This window comes from Sarcophilus harrisii, chromosome 6, assembly GCF_902635505.1.
Source record: "Sarcophilus harrisii chromosome 6, mSarHar1.11, whole genome shotgun sequence".
Lineage (NCBI taxonomy): Eukaryota > Metazoa > Chordata > Mammalia > Dasyuromorphia > Dasyuridae > Sarcophilus > Sarcophilus harrisii.
In genome coordinates, this window is record NC_045431.1 from 161322339 (window position 1) to 161347620 (window position 25282).

General features: G+C 34.2%; 1 protein-coding gene across 7 annotated transcripts in view; it reads left to right on the forward strand.

Annotated features, from left to right (window-relative positions):
- The first annotated feature begins 917 nt into the window (after positions 1–917).
- Positions 918–25282, forward strand: part of ANKRD17 (ankyrin repeat domain 17) — a 106863-nt gene continuing 82498 nt past the window's right edge. For 2 of the 7 annotated variants that reach the window (XM_031944105.1, XM_031944106.1), the window contains exons 1-3: positions 918–1893; positions 22693–22846; positions 23637–23793. In XM_031944105.1, the coding sequence (XP_031799965.1) occupies positions 1840–1893; positions 22693–22846; positions 23637–23793 (365 nt within the window). In that variant the 5' untranslated portion in view covers positions 918–1839. The remainder of the gene's footprint in view (positions 1894–22692; positions 22847–23636; positions 23794–25282) is intronic. The other 5 variants (XM_031944107.1, XM_031944108.1, XM_031944109.1 and 2 more) reach the window with 3 other exon arrangements.

The following is a 25282-nucleotide window of genomic DNA, read 5'->3' on the forward strand; positions in this document are numbered from 1 at the left end:
GGATTGAGATATTGGTTATGGTTTGCCTCTGGTAGTGCTGGATTTGCCTTTGACCTGACTTTTTGTCTAGTTTTTTTTTTTTTGGGGGGGGGGGTGGGGGGGGGAAAATCATTGCGTTTCTTGATACATTACTTGACCTGATTTGGTGAATTTTAGTTTTTCTTCTAAATTAGATAAAAATGAATGGCTTGGTCTGAAACTGTTCCGATTATCACTTTTGCTGGAAGTTGAACCTTACACATTCAGAGTAGGGAGACACAAGTCATACAAATGCAGAGGTTAAGGTCAGCAAAGGTGAAGAGAAATTTGTAGGAAAGAGAAGTCACTTATACTTTAGGTGGGATCAAAATTTTTCATCAAATTTTTTTCTTTCAGGATTTATTTTGATTTCCCTCACTTATATGGTTTTCTGTTACTTATTTTATGAAGCAAAATGGCATTATTTTTGTAGAATGTTGCATCTGATGGCAGACTATCCTGCAAGTTTAAACAAGTCTTTGTGATTCTGAACTTGTGCAGGTGGGAGTCATTTTGGCCAGCATTTCTTCTCCCCTCTTCCCTCCCGGTCCTTAGTTCTTTCCACATTGGTTGAGGACCAAACAAGTCCTGTTGTTTTTTGTTTTGTTTTGGGGATGGTAAAACTGCTGAACTTATATACATTGTGTAAAGTCCTAGGATGAATTCTGTGGAGCTCTTCTGTCAACCACAAATAATGCCCCAATTTTCATTTTTTAAAAATGTATGTATAGGTACATATGTGTGTATATTTATATTTTCTTTTTTTTATTATAGCTTTTTATTTACAAAACATATGCATGAGTAATTTTTCAACATTAATCCTTGCAAAAACCTGTTTCAACATTTTCCCTTCTTCCCCCACCCCTCCCCTAGAGGGCAAGTAGTTTGATACATGTTAAATGTTAGTTATATTTTCAAAAATTGTAAGATGAAATTTAGTGGTAGATATTTCTACATAGTCTGTTAAAGGTTGACTATAGTCTAAGAACTATTTGCAAAATTCTAATGCCTTTTCTCATAGTTTCTATTGATTATCCTGTATAGAGCTTGCTTACCTACATTCTCTCTGGAGGTAACATTTTGAGCTCCCTCTCTTTTTGCTATTCTTTTTACTTAATACTTAATCAGGCACTTAAATTGCTCTAAAAGGAGTGTCTAGTTTTATATACTGTGTATGTTGTATAGTATGCATGTGTATGTTGTGTGGTACATGTGTTGTAATTAAAAGTGGAAAAAATAAAAAATTGGGATTATCTGCAAACATTTTTTCTAGGAATTGTTAGCTACCTTGATATATTTCACCAGAAATAAAAATTTTCCAGTCTTTAACTAAATACCAACTCATATAGTTTTATTTAGTTAAAGGTGTGTAGCAGATTTACTCACCCGGTATCATTCTGCCTCTTCTATTGCTTCCTTAATAGTCTATTATACTTCAGGGCTCTGCTATGGCCAGATTGCTTCGAAACCCAATTTAGCGAATCCTTTTGTTTAGCCTTGAAGTTTAATAGATTAAATATCTCTTTAAAATGTTGAATTAATATAACTTGACAATAGTGGCATAAAAGAACCTTTTGTTTGACTTAGTTTAGTTGACTTAACAGAAGTTTCTTTCTGAATAGAGCTACTGTCTCTTTAAAAAAAAAAAAGCCCGCCCCGAGTCCCCCTGCTCTTTTGGTAGATGCCTGGCGAGGCCACTGGAAGCTGCTTTGCCCGTAATCGAACATTCCATTTCCTGTTCCCTTGCTGCTGACACAGGAGTGTTCCTGCTGGCAGTGATCTAATCATAGTGCAGTAAGAAACATGGCAGTTTGATAAAACATGGTGGAGACAGCGGCTGAAATGGAAGCATATGTTCTAGAAGACATTCTTGAGGTAGGGCTAGGTTTGTGAATTGAAACGAAGTCAAAATCTTAACAAAGAAATCTTAGAAAATGGATTAAAAAAAAAAAACATTGAACAGGTTTGAGGAAGAAAGAACTTAGGTATAAAAGCAAGAGTCAGATCTTTTAAAAATAAATGTAATATTGCTTATTTTTCAGATCACTGAATGAATGTACAATTAGTGTTAGTGTTTTCTAGTTAATTTTGAGTGTTGCATATATTACTAAAGGGGGAGGGGAACCTCACTTAATAAAATATCACATGCTGTTGACCTTTAGGTTAACTTACTAACCTACAAAACAGCAGTGTGCATAATAACATCTATATCTTGCAGTTAAATTTATCTATCAAGACCTAAAGTTATGTTTGTAGTTAAATATTAAAAACAGCTAGCTATTTTTGATTGCTAAAGTAAGCTGTTAAATCTTTCATTCTAGTTATTTAAATTAGCTGGAACACTTTTGTCTAAAATAATAAAGTTTAAAGTTTTTAAATGATTTAAATTACTTTAATCATGAAACATTTTGAAATCTTTTTTTTTTCCCTCCTGGGGGAAAAGGGTTCCCATGCTGAACAATCACTTGTAAGTTGTGCTCTCCACAGTCACCAGAATATTTTATCAAATTCATCTATTCTCCCCCCTACCCTCTGAATCAATTTTGAGAATCTGTTTTACACTTTTCATCTATTTAAATAAATGTGTCACTTAGTGAATCCCCTATAGTGAAACTTGAATTGATTTAGGCCTTCTCTATAGTTCACACTATTTATTTTTGTCTGCCGGGAAATTCTTAATCTTTATACTGTCCATTAAAAAGAAAAAAAGACGGACGATGTTGATTTTTCTTAATAGCTAGTATTAATTTTTGTAATTACCAGTCTGCTGCCCTGAAGAAAGTGTATTTCTCTGGGGGTGGAAGGTTGCAAAGGGAAAACAGGCTGGGTTGATGGGCAAGAAAAAACAACGGATGCGCATTATCAAGGGCTGCATGATCAATGAGCATTTTCTGGAGGCCCTGGGTGAGTGCTTGGAGCTGACATTGCAGTAAGATCCTTACAGTTGCTCTGCAGAAGGAAAACCGATTCCATTGTGTTATCTCTTTACAGATATTTCCCAGTACCCTCCCCTCCTCATCTCCAAAAAGCTATTTGTTTCTAGTAGAATTTCATTTTCTCAGTATTGTTTTTTTTCTGCTCTCCTCATCTACTGTTACTGAATTTGTTTAGCAAAGGATATAGTTAAATTATCTGCTTACAGATAGGTGAAAAGATCCACATTGGGTGTGTTCACTGAGCAACTTTCAGTGAAAGGGCTTATTAAAATATTTGATTTTTTTTTTTAAATAGAATTTCAGTAAACCTATATTAATTAGCTGCTTATTTTCCCATGTTTACTTTTGAGTATTGCTATTCTTGTGCATTTGAAGTACAGATTTGAGTGATTTCCTTAAATGTGAATTTCACGTTAAACATTTATTACAATGCTTTAATTCGATTAGTTTTGTTTCATTTAATTTGCTCAACTTTGGAAATTTTTAATTCAACATTGCACTTATTAAACAAAGTTAGAAAGCTAATTTTTCCCTAACATCTGTAAATAATTATAGTAGACTTCTTTTTGCGCTGATGTACTAGTTAGCTAAAAGCTATCTCATACAATAAACATGTTTAAATATTTCTTAAGTCATTAAGAGTAATCTGAATTTTTTTGAAATGTTTTTCACTAGTATCATATTTTGAAAAGCGCTTTACAGTATATTATTTTATTTGACTCACACCAAACTTATTTTAAAAATCCTATTTTACTGATAATGCGTTGTAGCACAGCAGTTTTCCTGATACCATGGTCCCGTCTTCTATTGTGCCATCTAATTGTTCAATGAGTAGTGAAAAACATTCATTGCCAAGAAAAGGATCTCTGATGTTTGGGGAATGAGGGTATTTTAACATTAGTCTTTACCAGTTTTTGACTTTTTATTTTCCCACTTTATTTACCCCTGTCTGGACAACTATTCCATATAATAAAAAGGAGGGGTGGGGGGAATATCCTCCAACTATACACTTATCCTATCCAAAAAGTCTGACATTGTTTGCCTTAAGTTCTGTACATCATGAAAGAAAAGTTAATTTTAAATAGTGAGTTTTTCTTCTTGAAACTTGTAGACAATCCTTTTCAGAAGTTTCCACTAAAAAATAGTAAAAATGAAACTGAAATTCCTTAGATCATTCAAATATTTAGTAAGTATTTTAGTAACTTGTTATATTACAATTTTCATTTTAAAACAGATTTTGGCTATTAAAAAATTAATTTTTAATTCCAAATTGTTATTTCCTCTGCCACCCATTGAGAAGACAGGAAAAACAAAGCTTGTCACAAATATGCATACAAAACAAATTCCCACAGCAGACAGGTCCAAAAAAATTAAAAGGAAAAGAAGTAATCTGCATTCAGAGTTCATCTCTATTCTTTCTGGAAGTGTGAGACCTTTGGAATTATAGTCTCCGTTGTATTGTTCAGAGTTGTGCCCTTAAGAGTATTGCTGTGTATATTGTTCTCCTAGCTTAACTTCATACATGTTTTCCCATATTTTTCTGAAACTTGTCATTTCTTAAAGGATCACCACTATACCTTTCTTATACATATACTTGCTCAGTTGATGGGCTACCAGAGTTGCTATATTTATGTACATATGAGTGCTTTTCTTTCTTTGATCTTTTTTGGGGGTGTATGTAGTAGTAGTTTCACTGGGTCACAGGGTATACCCAGAGTTTACTAACTTTTGGGTATATAGATCTTTTGGCCATTGCTTTACAGAGTGGCTGGATTACTTCACAACTCTTATTAACAGCATACTTGCTTATTCTTTTAAAAAGCCTCACATTGTATCTTTAACATACACTTTTAGATCATATGTCTAGACATGTCTTGAAACAGAATCCTTTAGAATAGTTGAAAGAACATAAGATGAAGACTTGGCAAGACTTGATAGCCAAGTCACTTTTATGTTCTTTGAACATCATTCTTTTTTTTCCCTAAGGGTTATTTATCAATTTGCTCATAAGAATTTATTTCTGATTTTTCCCCCTCCATATCAAATGAGAAATTAGAAGAAAATGAGGATTGTTCTGTACTTGTTCTATATCTGAAAAGTATCAGTTTTTAAAACTGTCCTTTATTTTCTTTTATATGCCTTTAAAAAAAGCTTCAAATGACACTTTGTCTTTTTTTTTTTCCTTTTAGCCTCATCTCAAATGAGACTAATGATATGAACTAATGACTACTGTTTTGACTATTGAACAGTATTAAGTATAATAAACATTTGTTTAACTTTACTGGCACTTTAGTTCTTTGTGGACATTGGCTCAGATTTAGAGTTTAAAGATGTTCTAGAGATCACTTAGTCTAGTTCCATACTTTTACAGTTGAGGAAAGGAAATGAAAGTCATTAGAATTTGGGATTTGTCCAAGATCATTCAAACTCATCTCATTTGATTTTCAATCAAGAGCTTTCGTGTGTGTGTGGTGTGTGTGTGTGTGTGTACATACATATATAATTTTATTCTCTGAAAATCTTGTTTATAAGTAGAAAAATGTTTTCGCACTATTTCCCGTTTTCTTGGAATGTAGTACGGAAGCTGTCAAGACAGTAATAAGAGAGAATAAAGAATTTTAACATCCATGTCCCTCAGTATTTCTGAGATTCTACAGTCACCTCTTACAGCTTTATTTATCACATCTTTTTAGATGATCCTAGCATCCAACATTTCAAAAAGAATGTAGAGTTCTAGATATTTCTGTTGAAAAGTTATCTTTAGGTTCATAATCCCAAACTAATTTTTCTCATCTCCCATAGCCAAACAATCAGTTTCCAAATCTTAATGATTTTTACCCCTGGAAACACTGCTCACATCCAAACATGACAAGGCCTCATTATTTATTGTCTGAATTATTGCAATAAACTCCCAATTGATCTTCCAGTGCTTCAGGTTTCCTATACAAGGACATGTTCTACAATGCTGACTAAGTGATTTCCCATAAGTGCAGATGTGTCATTTTAAACAGCATAAACTCCCTATTGCCTGTAGAATAAATACAAACTTTTTTGGCTTTGAAAGACTTTTGTTTTCCTAGCCTTTCTAACTGGTGCATATGCATTCCTTTGTTTTTACATCATAGAATTCCTCTTCTTTCCAGACTTAATTCAAGCATTGTAAAGACAATTGTAAAGAACACTGGTTCTTTGCAGGTGTCTTCCCATTTGTTAGTGTTCTCTCTCAAATTATCTTGTCTTTATTTTGTATTTAAGTCTGTATTTGGTTGCTTCCCTGATAGGATAGAAATTCTAGTGAGTTGTTTATTTGTATTCCCAATAGGGAATAGCATGTATTTTCAATATGGGACTTTTGATTGATAAAGTTCTACTTGTCTTTCCAGCAGATCAACACTACTGAATCTTCTAAGCCTTTTCTGAGACTTTCGTAAATATTCAGGTTTCTTATGATTAGGCCTTAAAATGTTTTCCTTTATTTTATGGTGTTGCCTTAAATTATTCTGGTGTTCCTTGCAGGGGATGTGTATGTTTGGAATTTTTGCACATGTAAGAAGAGATGAAGGCCTTCAGTTCTTGTACCTTGATGAAAATATAAATTAGTGATGATATAACATTGTCATTCTCATGGTACTAAATTAAATATTAGCTGTTTGCTTACTGGTTAACCTTGTTGAGTGAAGCTGCCTGGCATAGATAAAAAAGTCTCTCTGTGTGTGTTTATATTCCTTTTCTCTTCCATTTGTAATAGACAATGGATAGGAGGGTGCATGCACTATTTTTTGAGTCAGAGGGCCTTGGTGGACCTATTAAACCTCGCTGGATCTCAAGTTCTTCATTTGTACAACGAAGACCTAAATGCTCTATAAGATACACATATATATGTAGCTCCAAATACTCCCGAGTTGCTTCACTACTACTAAAGGATTGTGGATTATTTTTTTCACAATATCTATACTTATCCATACTATTTCTTAAGATTTAAAAGTTTTAAAGCAGGAGCCTTTACTTTCAGCATGATCTTCACGTGACATTAGATTACCAACTTTACTCTGAATCTGGCACAACCACTTGGAGTCCATTCTTAGGGCCTTGATTCTGTAATGGCTGACCACAAAGTCTGGCATTGGTTGCACTCAGATGTGCCAAAGCTTCTTATAAGAGGAAAAGAACAGTGTGATCACTTTTTACTCATTGACCTCCAGAGAAAGACTTCAAGGATTCCTTTGTTCCTATGATTCTATATTTTTATTAAATCATATAAATCTCCATTTAGGTGTCAAACTTGCTGCTTGCCCAACCAGATTAGAATATAATTCAGGAAAAAAAATGCTTAATTTTTCTCCTCCTCCCCCCCCCAAATAAAAATGCAACAAAAGTTACCTTGTAGTGAGAAGAATGTTTCTATTTGAGTTTGACACCACTATTTAGTAAAGTGTTTTGTTAGCCATAAGATAGGATGTCTTGAATTTCTTGGGCCTAGCAATGATTTGACAGTGATATTTGCAGAAGGGCATTAGATATCAATATCTATGTGGTATATAAACAGCTGAAAACTTGAACAAAGATGATAATGTGGAGAGGAATCTGAAAAATAAATTCTTATTTAGCCAATTGAAAATAAAGAGTAAAAAGGATTAAAATATCAAAGCAATATAAAGAATAAAATAAGAGTTTAGCCATCAGTCAAATTAGAAATCCCATGTGAAAATTTTATTTTTGTCCATATGGTATCAAGAGAGTGAAGACGGTGACAGTATAAGTTAAATCAAAAAAGAAACAAAGCTTGCATGCTGTTAACAAAAGTGATAGAACAAACAGCAAAAGAGAACTGGAACCAGATAAAATTTTGACTCAAAACTCTTGTCTGAATTACTAGCCTCCTTTTAGAATCTGGTTTAATGGAGGGCATCCAACTTTTTTTCCAGAGATGAGAACATTAGTGACATATATATGTAGACCAATTATGGGTTTGCATTTGTTTTCCCCTCTATAGGTAAGTAGATATGCAATATCTATTAACTATTTAACTATTTAAGTATATTTATAATATAACTATTCCTGATCTGATGGAATTTGCATTCTAATTCAGGAAACAATGTGTATAGATAGATTATTTACAAAATAAATAGGTAATTTGGAGAAGGAAGGTGCTAGAACAACAAAGACCATATTGAAGGTGGTGCTCAAGTTCAGTCTTTCTTTCTGGAGGGGATTGGGAGTAAGGCAGTTATATTTTCTGTATTTATCATGTTCTTTGTTCTACATTCATGTAACACATATTTGTATAACTATTCCTCTGTTGACAGTCTACTACTCTAGCCATTTGCCATGATTCATGTAATGCCAGAAATGTCTTTCATTGGAACATGAAGATAAATTAGGAGTTTTTTGAAGACAGGTTGAAAATGAGATTGGTATTTTTCAAGGGTGGGAAAAAATATGATAAAACTGGTAGGAAATGTATCGTCATTTAATTTTTATAATTCCAAATTCCTTTCCATATTCTAATCTTCAGTTTGACTCTTGTCATGATACTTTCATTGTTTTGATTTGGCTCTTGGCTCCTTTTTTGCTCAATATGCTTCCAGGAAAAAATATAAATTCTTCTATTTAGCTTTTGGTAGTAATCCTCTTTTTAACCTTTAACCTCTGTTTTTACACTAGCTGTCCCACTTGCCTGGAGTGGGATCTCTGCTTTATTGATTTCCTTATATATAACCTTTCCTTAACATTGTGGTGCTGCCTCCTTCCTCTCATTGTCTATTTTTCTATACAAATTACTATTTTAAAAATCTATGTTTTTTGTATTGTCAGAAAGACCCGAGTTCAGAATTTACTGTGACTCCATCACTTTACACTCTTATTTGCTTTACATTTAACTGTTAAATGGGGTATAGCAGACCCTTCCTGGGGGTGTTGTGAAGATCAAGTGAGGTAATAATTGTACTATTGTTGATTAATTAATACTGACCGGTCTTATTGTACCCTTTCAGAAAAATGTGTCTGTAACAAAACTCAGGAGGTTAATGAGACAGATTCCTCATTAATTAATAATTACAAAAAGCCCTATTTTTATCTGAACTCTAAAAAGAATCAGATGAACAGTAAGAGATAATTTAAGCAACATCTCCTAAGACTATATCAGAACTCAATAAATAAAAACAAAATAAGAGTAGAATTTTATTTGCTCTATCTTTTATTTATTCCCTGACTATGAGACATATTAGGGCTTGGTTAGGTTAAATAACTTGCCTCATTAGGTGACTTTCACATAGAGGGTCAAAAATGACATTTGTACCCATTTCTCAAAAGGCAGTTTCAGGGAATTGCATTATTAATTTGTTCTTTCCCTTTCCCTTTTATTCCTTTTCCCTATTATTATGTACTGTCCCATGTAGATTATACTATAAGGCTTTGTAGGGTATAGATGTGGATATATATTACTGAAATATTACTGGTATATATGTCATTGCTTTGTCCAGTCAAAAAATTGCCTTTTATTAAAAATAAGAATTACTGGTCCTTTTGTAAGGGTTGATTTTCTAATCAATGATTTTGGCCATTTTTTAAAAATGGGTATATTGCAAATTATAATTAGTAATTGAAAAGAGGTTCATAAACTGCACCCCATGTTTCTATAGGTATAAAATTCAATTCCACAATAGTATTCCTTAGTGTAGAGGGATAAAGGTTTGTTTTTAAAACATAAAGGGTACTCAAAAATTGTTCAGTCCTTCATTTTCAAAACTTAACATTTATTAATTGCCATTTTAAGCAATTAAGGTTAACTAAAAATCTTAATTAGTTATTTCAATTAATAAATTTAGCTACACAAAGACTTTTACACTGTTAAACAGTAGTATCAGCATTGTTGCCGTTTTCCCCTGAGAGGCTCTTATTACTGTGTGTCTAGCAGTGACTTTCAGATTTCGATTACTTTTCAGATTGGCTATTATTTTCCCAATTATTCATTTTTGTTGCCTGTCTAAAAGTTTTAGTTTGCATTTATCATATTAGTTATTTAGAACACAATTCTCTTCTTTTTGAGAACTATCTGTTCATATCCTCTGATCTTTTAGCTGTATGGGACATTTTAAAGAGAGATTGTTCACAGCTATAGTCCCAAGGCACCCATAGTGCCTTTTCTGGGTAGGGCGAGGGGGTGTGTGTGTGTGGAATTTTCTAATTCCTTGGTAAAAAGAAAATTCCTGCAGGCTTCCAATTTCTACTTAAGTCTTCAGTGACAGACACAGACCCACTAAATCATAATTTTGTTTTGTGAAAAATGGGCACCTACCAATTTTCACACATGATTTTCAGTTCTAATGGTAGCTGTTCATTTGAAACTCTGGTGTTCCCATTTTAAAACCTGAATGACTGAATTTTCACCTTTTTTTTCCCCCATTGAAAAAAACGCAAGATTGAATCCTGGCTGCCCTTGATTTTCCTTTAAAAAGGAGATCAGATCCTCTTTTTCCATAGAAAGAGCTTTGAAGGGAGCTGTGTTGCTGAACGATAATGATTTAGCATTTCCCTTGTCAAAGTAAGTACCTTCCTTGTTTAGAAAACCCAGAATGAGGAGATCCAAAAATGACAAATCATGTCATAAAAGAAGATAGAACAGACACACAAGTAGCTTACAGGATTTGTCTAAGAGAAGTGCCTGCAGTTACCTAGATCCTATCTGTTCAGGAGATAGTATTTATCAAGCCTTAAGTATAGGTTTTGATGTTTATATGTAGGCATATTTCTGTCACCTAGCTTCTATTTTTGAACTTAATCAACTTTTTTATTCTATAGCTTCCCTGTAACTTTGTTTGTTTCAATTCCAAGGCCAGAATTCCAGAGAAAAAAATATTCTGTTACTTTCAGTTATGACATATGAAACGATTCCATTCCTTTCTTCTGATATAGGTCAGTATATCAAGATCATCTTAAAATCTGGTGTTCAGAATTTAATTCAGGTTTTCAAAGCACTTCAGAGCAATATATTGATCACAATATATTGTGATCCTCATTTTACAGAGTAAGAAACAGGCCGAGAGCTGATGAAGTGACAGGTGGTGCCTGCATACAGTTTGTGAAGGGGGTGATTTTTTTAGAGTACGTTGTCCCAACTGATTATTCAGATTACATTTCTTGTAAGTGCGAACTTGGTTGGGTTCATTTGATGTGAATAGAGAAGATTTAAGTGTTAGTAATAATTTTTTCTCTAGAATATGGAATGTGTGCTCTTTCATTCTTAACCTTAATGAATGAGTATGATTTCAAACTGAGAGCTGTTGAAGACTTTATTTTAAAAAAGACCAAGTCTCCCATTGCATCTAGGGCCATCTTCAGTTGAAATATCAGCACAGGCAAAATCTGGGTCAGAATTGCAGGGTAGGTAGAGCTGGGTGCTCAGGCTTGTTCCATGGAGGGCCCAGCTGTTCTTTAGACCCTGGCGTTTTCTAACTTTGTCTGAGTGACTGGGTGTGAGATGAGAGATTTGAGACTCTCCAATTGCAATTACGTTAGTCACACTTTTTTTCCTGCCTAATTTGATAAGAATTACTATAAATTCCAAAGTTAACATTAAAAAGTAAACATTACATTCAGACCTATGTGCTTCCATGAGAAATTTTGCTGTCATCAATATTTGGTGATATTTTCTTTTATGGGTCCTTTTGTCAGTCTTTGTTGATATTTTTCTTTGCCTCAGATTGATAGAGGTTTATGGCTGAAACCGAGCAATTTAAGTAGTGGAAAGTATACAGCACTTCATGAACATCATGTGTGGAGGAGAGAAAAATATTTTCATTTGTTATTTTCTGTTCTCATGTCTTGTGATTGAGGTGTACTTGTGTTAAATTAAAATTGTGTATTAAAAAACTCTTTGGTTACTTTAGTGAGGTGAGAGTTGTTACTTTGTACTTGGACAAACAGGATAAAGCAATCTCCAGCCTCATTCATGTGAGTGATCAAACACCTCCTCTTCTCTCACCCCACCTTTGAGATCTGTCTTTGACACAGATAGAAGAGAAAATGTAATTTCTTCTTTAGCCATCATCTTGATCAGGCTTGATCTGTTGGCCTAGACTGGAACCCTGTTCAACAAAAGGATTTCCATCCTTTTCTCATTATTTTTGACTTCATAACATTTGCTTCATAGCAATTTTAATTTATCCTTTGCCCATTAATCTATACACCTTGTCCTACTACCATAAATCCACACGTTTCTCTACCTCTACTTTTTCCTACCTTTTTTTTTTCTTTTTTTTCCCCCTGAGACAATTGGGGTTAAGTGACTTACCCAAGGTCACATAGCTAGGAAGTGTTAAGTGTATGAGGTCAGTTTTGGGGGGGGGGGGGGGGGTCTATGTCTCCAATTTCTTTAAATTTCTTAAAGCTGATTTGTCTCTGCTATATAAGCTGTAGGTCACTTAGGTAGATCTTAGCTAGGTCACTTGATCTTTCTGACCTCATGGTGTTAACATGTTCTGTTCTTGCATGTGAAACTAATTAATTATTAATTATCTGTCATAACTCCCTTAACTTGTGATTATAGCCATCCCAATACAAGCAAACTATCCACCTATTACTGGCTATTCACTTTACATTTCTTGCAAATGCAAACCTAATTGGATTCATTTGGTGTGAATAGAGATTTCAGTGTTTGTTGATTTCGTCTTTAAAATATGGAATATGTACTTACTTACCTGTCCTCTTTCATTTTTATCCTTACTCAACTTTTTTTAAAGTTTCTTTTGTGATACCATTATCTTCTTCCTTAAATAGATAGTAATTATTTTCCCTAACTCTAAATAGAACACTGCTCCTCCAATATCCTTGGCCTTCCTTCCCCTCCAATAGTTCATGGAAAATTGAGATCCCCGTGGCTTCAGGTCTCTTAAACTTAATTAGGAGTGCTGATTAACCTACCATAGGTGTTTTGGTAATTAAAATGTTAGGTAAATGTTTAAGTAATTAAAACGTTTTTTCATCCCTCTTCACCTGTTTTGTAAATATTCTTAACTCATTGTTTGCACCCTGGACTAGACTTGGTGATACTGCAGTGGTAATGCAGGTGTCCCTTGCAGCAGCTGCCAGTGCTGTGGAAACAATGTGTTCAGCATAATGTAATCTTCAGGCATTTCATCAGTTATATAGAACTGATGATTTTTATTAGTAGAGTATCTGAAACATATAGTTATATTTCGTTGTTGAAAATGTTGGTATTTGAGTGGTGAAATCTGCCAAGATTGGCAAATGATTACTTCTCCCATCCACTTCCAGGCATGTGGCTTAATTCCTATTCCTCAGAATTACTGAGAAAATCTCATCCCTTAGAAAGAGAATGGTGGGAGAAAGTGACTTTTGGAGGAATCATTGGTTAACAAAATGAATCAAAAATGGAGGCTGACCTCAAAAGAATGTCCCTTTTTAATTCGTCAGTGTCCTCTTGTTATTTTGTAGATTGTAATTTTGAAGGTTGCAGTTTACTGATTTTCACAGGTATATACAAATAATGCATAGTTGTTACAGAGTAAGGAAAACAGAATACAAGTTTTTTTTTCCCTCCAACACACCCTTATTTCTATTTCCAATAAAAGTTTCTGACAATAAAGCTTGCCTTATTACTGTTATTTTCTGTTAAGAAGTGAATCCATTCTACCTAATATTTGCATCTGAACTCTTTATTCCTGCTGTTTTCTCTGTATTCAAATTTTTTCCTTTTTACATATAGGAAATCAATAAAGGGAGTCATGGGAGATTTGAGGAGGGATGAAAAGACACCTGTTTGAGATTGTATAACAGATTTGTAGGGGTATCACTACAGATTTCATTCAGCAACATGTGTTGAGACTTGGCAGAATAAGATTATTAATTCTAACTCTAGAAAGGAGATGGCTTGCTGCTTTTGTGACCTTTAAACTCTGAATGGCTCCACTTTAGTTGTATATGGTCTTTCACCTATGATACCAAGTTCTTATGATCCTTCCTACAAATCTTTCTTTTTTAGTTTTAAATATCAACGTTTTATTTTTTTCCAAAAAGCTCCCAATCTTCAGATGTTCTCAATGATGCCTCAATTCTAGCAACATGCATTGTTATAATTTTATTATATATCAGTGAGTTAGGGGATTAACTACCAATTCAAGGTATAGAAGAATGAGGACTTGGCAAGGGGGAGGAGGGAGAAACTGATACAAAAAGGAAAATGGAAAAGAATGCATAGAAGAAAAAAAGTGCTTCACTGCATGTAATGAAAAATCTACATTTTAAAAAATAAAATATAAAAATTTTATAAATTTATAATATTTTATATTTATATAATATAAAACATTAACAAAAATGTTCATCTCCATTTATGCTACCCATATCTCTTTGGGTACATATACCCAACATATCAATATTTACATTGATAAAAATAAATAGGCTTGAAGTAAAAGTTTTTTGTTTTGTCCTCCCCTCTCCTATATCCATATAGTTTGTTTCTTGTAGATAAGTGTTGGGGCAGCTAGGTGGCGCAGTTGATAGCACATCTGACCTGAAGTCAGGAGGACCTGAGTTCAAATAGGGTCTCAGACACTTAACACTTCCTAGCTGTGTGCCCCAGGGGGCAAGTCATTTAACTCTTAATTGCCTCAGCAAAAAAAAAAAAAAAAAAAAAAAAAAAAAAAAAAAAAAAAAAAAAAAAAAAAAGGAAAGTAAATATGCACCTTATATATTTTTCTTTGCCATCTTCCCAGTGCCTTGCATATTCTTGGGTTTCTATTAACATTTGTGTAAGCTTTTTACTAAGACTCTAAGTTCTTGTCCTTGTTCCTTAGGGAAAATGGAGAGACTTTTTGTTTGTTTTTGCTTCGCTTAAAATTCAAAGAACTAAAAAGCTTCAATTTCATTTAATTACATTTAGTATAATTTTTAGAATTGGCCCACACAAAACATTTCTTCTCCAGATTTTTTTAGATATATGAAGAGTACCTTTGCCCCTTTGCCCCTTTCCCTCTTTCCCTTTTAGGATGTAAGCTCCTGAGAGCAGTGAACCTATCACAAGGTAATGTTTTGATGAATTTACTAAATTATATCAGAATTTTAAAATATAATAACATATAAACTACATATTCATATGTACTTATAAATAATGTGAATAAATAAGTTTACAGTAAATTTCAATTTCTTTCAGAAAGAGAGGTTATATTTAGTACCACTACTATGATGGATTAGTAGTATGGTGGACATTTTTAAATGTATTAAAAGATGGATTGCTGTTAACATACAGAGGATGTTGCTGTCAATAAAAAGTTTGAAAAGTAATTTCCCAATTTTCATTAGGTACATTTATATGAATGTAATGGTTTTTTTTATCTTTGTGTAAAAAATAATAATTCTCTCAAAAACTTGCAGGTTAAGTTTATATTTATGAAGTTATTCCTCTTAGACATGAACTTGATGCTGGATCATCATCCCTTGGGAATTTCAGGATAGTTAGAGCCTTAGAAATCATTTAGAAATTCGAATCCTCTCTGAAACCTTTCTAGTAAGTGGCCATTTAACGCTTATAAAAAAAAGGTGGAGCAAAAGCAGTCAAGACAGTTATATTTGAGTATACCAAATTCCAACTCTATTGAGCCTTAATAAATATTTTGTAGCATATAATTTCATTTGACATTTCAATTCCTTTAACTGATACTTCCTAGCCCTAGATATATTTTTCTGTACAATCCTTTGTACTAATTTTCCCTGTTAGCTTTGTGTTATCTGCAAACTTGAGAAGTATGCCATTTATACTTTGAGCAAAAAGACCAAGGGAAAAAAATGTACAGGACCCATCACTTCTGGGACATTCCATTGTTTGTTCCAAACTGACATTAAAGACCATTTAATTGCTTCCAAATTCACCTACCTATATTAAAGCATAGCTTTCTTCTTTCCAGTCTTTTACAAATGAATAGCATGAAAGACTTGTTCAAATCAAGGTAAATTGTGTATCTAGCGTATCCTTAGAGTTACTGGTCTGATCTTGTCAGACAAAGTAATGGGTGAGTCTTGCATAGCTTGTTTTCAAGATCTTCCTTTTCTATGTGAGTACTAATTCATTAGCCTTTATTTTTACATGGGACTTGTAAATCAAAGTTCAACTGTATTAAGAGTATATTGTAAAAAGAGACTTCTTTCTTGCATTTGTGAAAATCAAGATGTTACTTCCCTTCTCTGGTGCTGCAGAGGTGATGTGACACTTTACAAAAGACTATTGGTGAGGGAGATGAACAATTCAGGATTCAAATCCTGTCTGTAGTTGTCTGATCTCTTCTAGTCATTCAGTCAGCAAACATTAAATGCCTACAGTTTGCTCTGATTACAACCATACATAGAAAAAGAGATACAATTCCTGTTTTCACTGAGCTTATCAGGAAAAACAATATGTATTATACAGCATATAGAAGAATATAGTATTGAAAGGAAAGGCATTAGTAGTTGAGGGCTGATGTAGGATATTTAACTAGGATTTTCTCCTGCTAAAAATATTTACCATCATTTTTGTAAAAGATTTGACATTTTACAGATTTGCCCAGGGTCAAGTCTGAGAGCAGATTTGAACCTCCTGACTTCAGGGCTAGTGCTCTATCCACTATGCCACGTAGCTGTCCCCTGACATTTTACTATCTGCTAAGCAGAAAAGTATGGCTTGCAAGAGATACTTAGTATGTATCTTAATAGTTTCTTCCACATGGTGGCCACGAATAATCATAAAGGTTAGGCCTATGTCATTACCCTTTATCTTAAGAGATTCTTTGACTCTTGTACAACTTTTCTCAGACTAGTAAAAATAACATTAATTGCTAGTATTTACACTGTAATTTTCATTTGATCCTCACAACAATGCTGGGAGCTAAGTGTTATTATCTCCAGTTTACATTTGAGTAAACTGAGGCAGTCAAATAAGTGACTTGCTAAAGGTTACTCAGTTAGCTGTTTATTAAAAAACCCTTCCCCATCTTGCTGTAGGGGATTTTTATACGTTTTTTATATATAATGGAAGTCCCGACCTTTTGCCATTTAAGGCTCAATTCAAGTGCCATTTTCTTCTGGAGACCTTTACTATTTCCCTTAGTTGTTACTATCCCTTCTTGGTGTTGTTGTGTTCCTATATAGATCATATTCACTTGTTTTGTGAATATTTTATCATTCCTGGAGAATGAAAATTCCTTGAGAATTGTGAATGTCTTAGTTTTATATTTTTATTTCCAGCCCCTTTCCTCTAGTACATACTTAACGTTTGATTTTTCTGGATCAGATTTTAGAATTGGAAGTTCACTTTTAGAGGTTACCTCCTCTCATCCCTCATTTTATACTTGGAGATACTGAAATCTCAGAGGTCCAGCACATAGTTCAAGTTTTCTTTTATCCTCTATTCTAAGCTTGAAGAATTTGGTGATATAAAAATCACTCAGTTCATTACTTTCCCTTCTAGACAATAGGCTATTCCTCCCTCACCTCCCCCTTCTTCCCCCCAGTATGTTTCTTTCTGATCAGATCTTGGTCCTTTGGTGAGACCTTCCTCACATAGAATCTTTCCATCAAGTCTTTTATTAAAACATCACGACTTGACAAAGTTCTTTCTTCACTCTGAAATTTTGTGCTGTCCTGAACTGTTGTTTAATTACTTACAAATTAATTTTTGTTTCTAATAACCTGTATTCGATGTCTCTTTTTGCCTCTTCTTTTTTCCCTAATGAATTTTTCTAGTGAAACTCACCCCAACCCTCCCAATAAAAGTTGAAAAAAATAACTTTGTATATTTTTTGGAGATTGACAGACCATAGCTGAAGTTCAAGTAACTGACAATTTTTTAAAAAATCTTTATGCATTAGTGCCACTTTTTATCAGAAAGCCAGAAATTTCAAAGTTGGAGGACCTGAATTCATATAGTAGTTTGGACACTGATTTCAGCAAGTCCTTTGAGCCTTAGTTTAATCATTATAAAATGATTGCTACATAAGCTCTAGGAAACTTGCAAACTCTAAATGTGATCCCTAAATATTTAAAGGCTCTTGTTGTTATTTGTCCTTTATTCTCAAAGATGACCAAGACTTTGGGAAGGTGATATCATGAAATCCAAGTGAATTGGATTTGAATGAGGGAGGGCTGTGTAAATTGATCAGCCTCACTTTCTCTTCTGGAACCATCTGGGTCCAGTGGACAAATATAGATTTGGAGATGTATCTTAATGCTGTGGGAGACCTTGGCCTTTTCTTTAACAGGTTTTAGTTTGAGGCAATCATCCATTCCTACTTAAGTACCCCAAGAGATTTCAGGAGTGGGGTAGAATGATCTCCTAGATCAAATACTGAATGGTCACCCAGAGCGATGTGTGAATGAATGTATTGATTAGTTAGGTAGCAAGTACTGTTCATTAGAGAGCCTTTCCATCTAAGACACTTGTTATTTCTAAAAATTGACTGATACTTTGTATCATACTTGACTGGATAATTCATATCTTTAGAGTCCTAGTCTAATAAAATAGTAATATCTTACCAACCTTGTAAATAACTTTGACTGTAAATTACAATTAAAATGTAGATTTTTTTAATGAAAGCTTCAGTTGATCAGTTATTTATTAGGCGCTTACTCTGTGAAAGTCTGTCCCAGGGAGCTTTTTAAAAAAAAAAATGTTTAGATTGTAATCTATTTCATGTTAAAATTGTCTTTATTTTACCTGTTTGCTTTTTGAAATTCAGGGAGAAAATGCTTGATTCATTGATGGGGGGAGGATTGCCTCTTTAATTTTTTTTTTTTATCAATTTTCTAAATATTTATCAAACCAAGATACAAAATATTTTTACTTACTTTGGAAAGTCACAATCCACAGAACTATTCAGATGATAAGGTTCGGTCTTTTATAGTTTGTTTAAAAATTTTTCTTCCTGGGGCACCTAGGTGGCCTAGTGGATAGAACACCAGCCCTGAAGTGAGGAAGACCCAAGCCCTAGGCAAGTCACTTAACTCTATTTGCCTGGGGTGGGAATAATTATGTCCCTGATCTGTGACCCAGCTAATAGAGTGTGTTACTATTTCCTGATGAGTGAATTTAGTCTATTTCTGTTTCATTTATTTTATTAATAGCAGTATATTGAATTTTTGAAATGACTTATACTAAGGATTGTAAATGAAACAGTTTATTTAACAAGACCTCAGAAAGCATTCATTTAACAGGAAGCTCTGGGAGTCTAGTTTTCAATCTGTAGCTTACATTTTATGACTTTATTCTCTATAGGGTTATTTTTTCCTTATTCATAAAGTCATGATGGGGAATGAGAGAGGGTTTGGACTAGTTGATCTCAGCACTGAGGTTTGTCTATTTTATGATTCTACTTGGGAAATGGCACACTGAAAAAAATCCTTTCTATATATGAATCTGAAATATAAATTCAGAATGCCTTAAAATGTCAATCAAATCATATACATCTATATTACTTAGTGTGTTATTTGACCAAAACCAGTCAGTCATAACCTCATAGATTTTGAGTTACAAGTTACAAGCTTAGAGAAATATATGCTTTCTGATGTTTAAACTGTTAAGTATTTAAGTACTTATGCTAGGTACTGTGCTAAGCTCTTCCCATACAAAAGAAGGCTAGTTATCCCATTATTCTGTCTTTAATAAACTTTATAAAAGTAAAATGAAACCACCTTACTTAACATGCCTGGAATGTACAAATTTCTTACTTTCTTCTCAAAATGCCCAACTTGCTTTAAGTTCCCATTTCTTAGGGGAATCATTACTGGAGTTGTTATTGGGGCTACTCTTTCCTTCACTCTAGGGGGCGCAGTGGATAAAACACTGGATTTGGAATTAAGAAAACCTGAATTCAAACAAGACCATAGAACATTTTTTTTAGTTGTGGGACCTGAAGCGAGTCACTTATATCCCTCTCTGCCCGAATTTCCTTAATTTTAAAATGGGGATAACAACAGGGCTGGGTTGTTGTAAAGACAAATGAAATATTTGCTAAACACCCAGTACATATTAGGCACTTTCTAATTGCTTATTTCCTTCCTTTCTTCTAATGGTCTCCTCTCTTCCATCTTTGTAGGTACAATATATATATTTACACTTTTGTCCCCTCTTACTCATTTTTTAACCTTTTATATTTCAGCTTCCATCCTGATTGCCCTCTCTCAAGTTATCAGTGGTCTTTTCTTAGTCTATGCTTAACCTTAACCTCTCTTCAGCGTTTGACAATATTGATCACTCTTCTCCTTGATACAATCTTTTTTCTACGTTTTCAGGACACTAATCTTTTGGTTATTTTTCGGGATATCTGACTATTCTCTTTTGCCAAGTATTCTTTCATATCAGGCTTTCTAAGCTTAGGAATCCTTCAGAATTTTCTCCTATATCTTCTCCCTTCTTACTACTTCATTTGGTGATTTTATCAGACTAAGGATCCCATTATCTCTGCTGATAATTCTCAAACCTATCTTCCTCCAACTTCTTTACTTTCCTCTAATCTTAAATCTCCAGCTACCTTTCAGGGTACGATTAGACATCACCCTGCAGGCCCCCTACTCTCCCTCTCCAAACTTCCCCATTAATTACTGTAGGGCCCATATGAGTCTCATAACTGAATGTGGGAGTTACATAATTATGATTTATTATCAGTAAATGTTTGATTTACATATCCATTTTATATGCCTATACTCTAGGTCATGTAAAAAAAACTTTTCAGATGAAAAGAGGTCATATTGGAAAAAATATCCTCCCAGTCCCTTAGACTCAAAACCTAGGAGACTTCACTATCTCTAACTCCTTCCCTCTATCCCCTCATGGCTTTCCCTCTTGTACTTTCCAAGGGCTTGTTTTCATGTCTACAACTTTTTCCCATTGTACTTACTTCCTTCTATCTTCTAACGCTGCTATAGAGCAGGCCCTACTCAGTTCAGTTATTTTCCCTGCTGTCCATTTTCCACGTACAAGTTCAAGTTATCCCCTTTAAAGACCGGTGACTACTTGTCACCTTCAGGATCAAATACAAAATCCTTAACTTTTCAATTACTACTTCCCTCCTACCTTTTAAGTCTTCTTACACCTTTTTGACACACTGTCCTTTCAGATCCAATGTCATCTGATCCATGAAGAGAATCCAATTCTCAGCTGTGGACGTTTTCTTTGGCCTTCTGCTCCTGTAATGCTTTCTCTCCTAGACTGCCTCCTGCCCTCTGCCTGCTTTCTTTAACTCTTAAGTAAAATGAGGCCTTAATTCTGAGGACTTCCCTCCATTTATCTTATATCTGTGTTGGCTTGCATATGGTCCTCCCCCATTATAATGTAAGCTCCTTAAGGGAACTTGTCTTTTTTTTTGTATCCCCTGGAGCATTTAGCAAGTAGTAGACACTTAGTAGTACTTAATGTTTGATTTATCCTTTTATGTGCATATACACAATTATCTATTTGTGTTTGCTTTTCTTCTACTGAAGGGCAAGCTCCTTGAAGGTCAGAACTGTTATTTTTCCTAGAACACAAACACAGCAGTTTCCAGTTTATTCTATTTTATTTTATTTTATTAAAGGTCATTACCTGTCATTCCATGGAGGTAGAAAACATTTGGTGAGGAAATATCCTCTAGTAATTCATATTATCCAACTCTTATTATTTTAAAGCTCTCAGAAATTAAGCTACTAGAAAGGCAAGTTAGAGAGGCCATCTACTTCTCTCTCATTTTATAGATTCAATTTTAAATAAAATAAACATTGATAAAGTTCTACTATGTTCCAAGAAGTGCAGGGGACATAAAAAGAGGCAAAAGACTGCTCATAATTTCAGAGCTTACAGTCTAATTGGGGGAGACAACACATAAAATGAAGTTGAAAAGGGAGATGATGGAAGAAAAGATACCAATGGATAGAGCTGCATATCTGGTGGGAGACTTTGGAAAGGGATTTTTTTTTTTTTTTTTTTGGCTCTGCCCTTTAGCTCTCCATTCAAAGGAATGGAGGCTACTAGTGAAAGTGCTGGTGAGGTGAGCCTTAAAGCTGGAGAAAACTCTGAGCTTATGAGTTTGTTAATGCTAAGCTGTTTTCTTATAGCATGATCTTTTTGGATTCAGTTGGTAATATATGAGGAAAATGAGACCCTGGAAGTTAATTTGCCTAAATAGTCACACAGCAAGTCCTTGTCAGAATATAGACTTGAATCTCTATTCTCCTTGCTCTGAGATCAGTTTTTTGTTGTTGTTGTTGTTGTTTTTTTTCATCTCCTCTGTTCACTTTATATGTAATAGATACTTAATAAATGGTAATTGGATTGAGGTTAAATTTATGTTTCATTCATGTACCTTGTAAGGATTTTAGAGTAAGCTCTGTAGGAGCACAGTGGATAGAATGCCAGGCCTTGAATCTGGGAGGATCATCTTTCTGAAGTTTAGGTCCAGCTTCAGACATTCATGAAGAGTTGAATCGGCTGAACAACAACAAAGGATTATCCATAATATCATTTTTGAAAAGAAAAAAAAGAATTTATAAATACTAATCAAAGTATCAAATTGTACAGATGATCAAAATCTGTGTAAGGCTAGGTAATATCTGTTGATAAATGGAATATTTCTAAGCAAGTAATACAATTTTAGTTGAAAATATAGATAGTGACTTGGAATTTGTTTGCATATTCATCATCTTTATAATTAGGAATTAATGTCAGATATTAAAAAAGTGAGTGAAGGAATTAATGTGGTGGTGTTGTTTTTCTTTTCAGGTGGAGTCATTCATTTTAGATCAGGATGATTTGGAAAATCCGATGCTGGAAACTGCTTCCAAGCTACTTTTGTCTGGTACAGCTGATGGTACAGACCTCAGAACTGTAGATCCTGAAACACAGGCTAGATTGGAAGCTTTACTTGAGGCTGCAGGTACGTCTTTAAATCTGAATTAAAAGTAGCAATTTAGAACTGAGTGTTTCTCTCTTCCAAGTTATAATTTTAAATTTTGTTCCATAAACATATTTTATCATCTATGTTGTAAGTTCCCAAATCTGTATGCTAAATATTAATGTTATTGTTCTCATAGAGATTGAAATGTACTTTAATTTTTCTTTATTTTTTATTCTGGAGTTAGTGCTTTTAAAAATTTGCTTCACAGAAAGTAAAAGCATAGGATGTCAAATCTTTTACAAAATGATGGTAAGTATTTTTAATGGGAGAAAATACTTGTTAAATATCTAAAGAAAATTGAAATAGTAGACATGTGACTAATTCAAATAAAGCAATTTAAGCTACTTAATGACTGGTGGCTTTGTCACTATGTCAATATAAATACTAGCTTAAAGTGACCATTTTTCAAGGCACTGCTCAATATTGTTCTATTAATCTTCAAAATAGTTTAAATTTTATTGGGTTTTTTTTTTGGGGGGGGGATGCTTTTGATTTCGGATGCTTTTGATTTCTATTTAAAGGACCCTCTTTTAGAGAAAATTTCTACTCCCAATAAAAACTTTTCAACCTTGCAACTTAAAGTCTTAAAAGCTCTTTCCCAGTTACTTCTCTCTTTGCAGAGTATTCTGTTAAACTTAGACTTCTTTGTCTCTTGCTTTTTTTTTGGAGGGCCAACTGACCTTTGATCAGTTTTGTTTGGATTTAAATAACTTGAATTTTATTTGTTTTGCTTTGATGTGTCCTCGTTGGCCTGGTAATCACCATGAAGGAATTGGCAAATTATCTACTGCTGATGGTAAAGCCTTTGCAGATCCGGAAGTGCTCCGGAGGTTGACATCCTCTGTTAGCTGTGCCTTGGATGAAGCGGCTGCTGCCCTTACCCGAATGAGAGCCGAGAGCACTGCTAGTGCTGGCCCCACGGACAAGTGAGTGAATAAAGGGCTAGTTAGTGGGTCTGTTGTGTATCCTATGTTATATGTAATCTACTGAATTCACTGACTTAAAACATTCACCATCTTCAGTGTATATAGAAGTTGTGTGGAAAAGTGGATCTTTGAATACTAACAGTGTACTTTTTTTTAAAATGTAATTTCTGACACCAGAAGGTTCCATTTTTATTCCTCTCAGTCTGTAATTAAATATTTCTCTTAGGGAAAAATCCTCTGTAATGTTAAATTGTATTTTCTAATAATAACTTTTTAAAATGCTGGAAAACTGGTAGAATGTTTTGAGAGTAAGTAAAAATAGCCTGTATGGAAAGAAGGAAGCATATTAAAAATCTCTTTTTAAATTTCTGTAACAGTTGAGAAGTAGTATTTCTCTACTCAGAAAAAAACATTGGCTAAGATAGGTTGGGTGGAGTGCAAAAGGCCCTTCTTGGGGAAATGGATTAAGGAGTGGTAACCAAAATTTAGATAAGTATCTTTGGACTTTTGATCCTTCTTTAGGGCTATCTGAGAATGTGAAGCCTTGCCCCACCTTTTTATTCCAAAAAGATGACAATGATTGGTGTGTTCAGGGAAAGACCCTTTTCTTTTCTTAAAGGGTGTGATCCAGGAAGAAACAGGATAATCAGTCCATTTTAAGAGCCATTTAGGCTCCTTACTATTCTACAATCCTTTCCCTCCAAGCAGCACACTTTCTGAGGAAATAGCATGGACACAAATCTATACAAACAAGATATAAGGTAAAATGGAGGTAATAGCATGGGGTGAAGGCACTAACAATATAGGGGAAGTCACAAAATTCTTGCAAAAAGGTAGAATTTTAGTTGAGACTAGAAGGAAACCTGTGTAGCCAGGAGGTGGAGTTGAAAAAGGGAGGGCATTCCAGGCTTGTCAAGTCAGTCAATGAAAATACTGAATTGGGGAGTTGCTCAAAGTTCATCACTATCATTGGATCTTGAGGTATATTATAGAGGGGAGTGAAGTCTATGAAAATTGGAAGGAGATGGGGTCAGGTAATAAAGAGAGCTTGAAATCTAAAGCTAATAACAATTTGGTCTTATGTTGGATAGAGCTGGGAATCGGGAAGACATCTTCATGTATTCAAATCTGGCCTCAGTCACTTCATAGCTGTGTGACTCTGGATAAGTTGCTTAAATGCTTCAGTTTCCTCATCTGAAAAATGAGCTGGAGAAGGAAGTGGCAAATCCCTCTCCACTACCTTTAAGAAAACCTCAAATGAGGTCACAAAAAGTAGGATACGATTGGAAAAAAAAAATGGGTGAATAACAATTTGAAAGGTGTGGAGAGGATTTCATATTCAGTTCTGGAGGTAATGAGCCGCCGGAGTTTATTGAATTGGGTTGGGATGGGGAGTGGGACATGGATGTTTAGAGAGGAGGCCAACCATTGTGATAGTTCAGTAGGGTAGGCATGAAGTGAATTCATGCTACCATCATGGTAGTGTGGA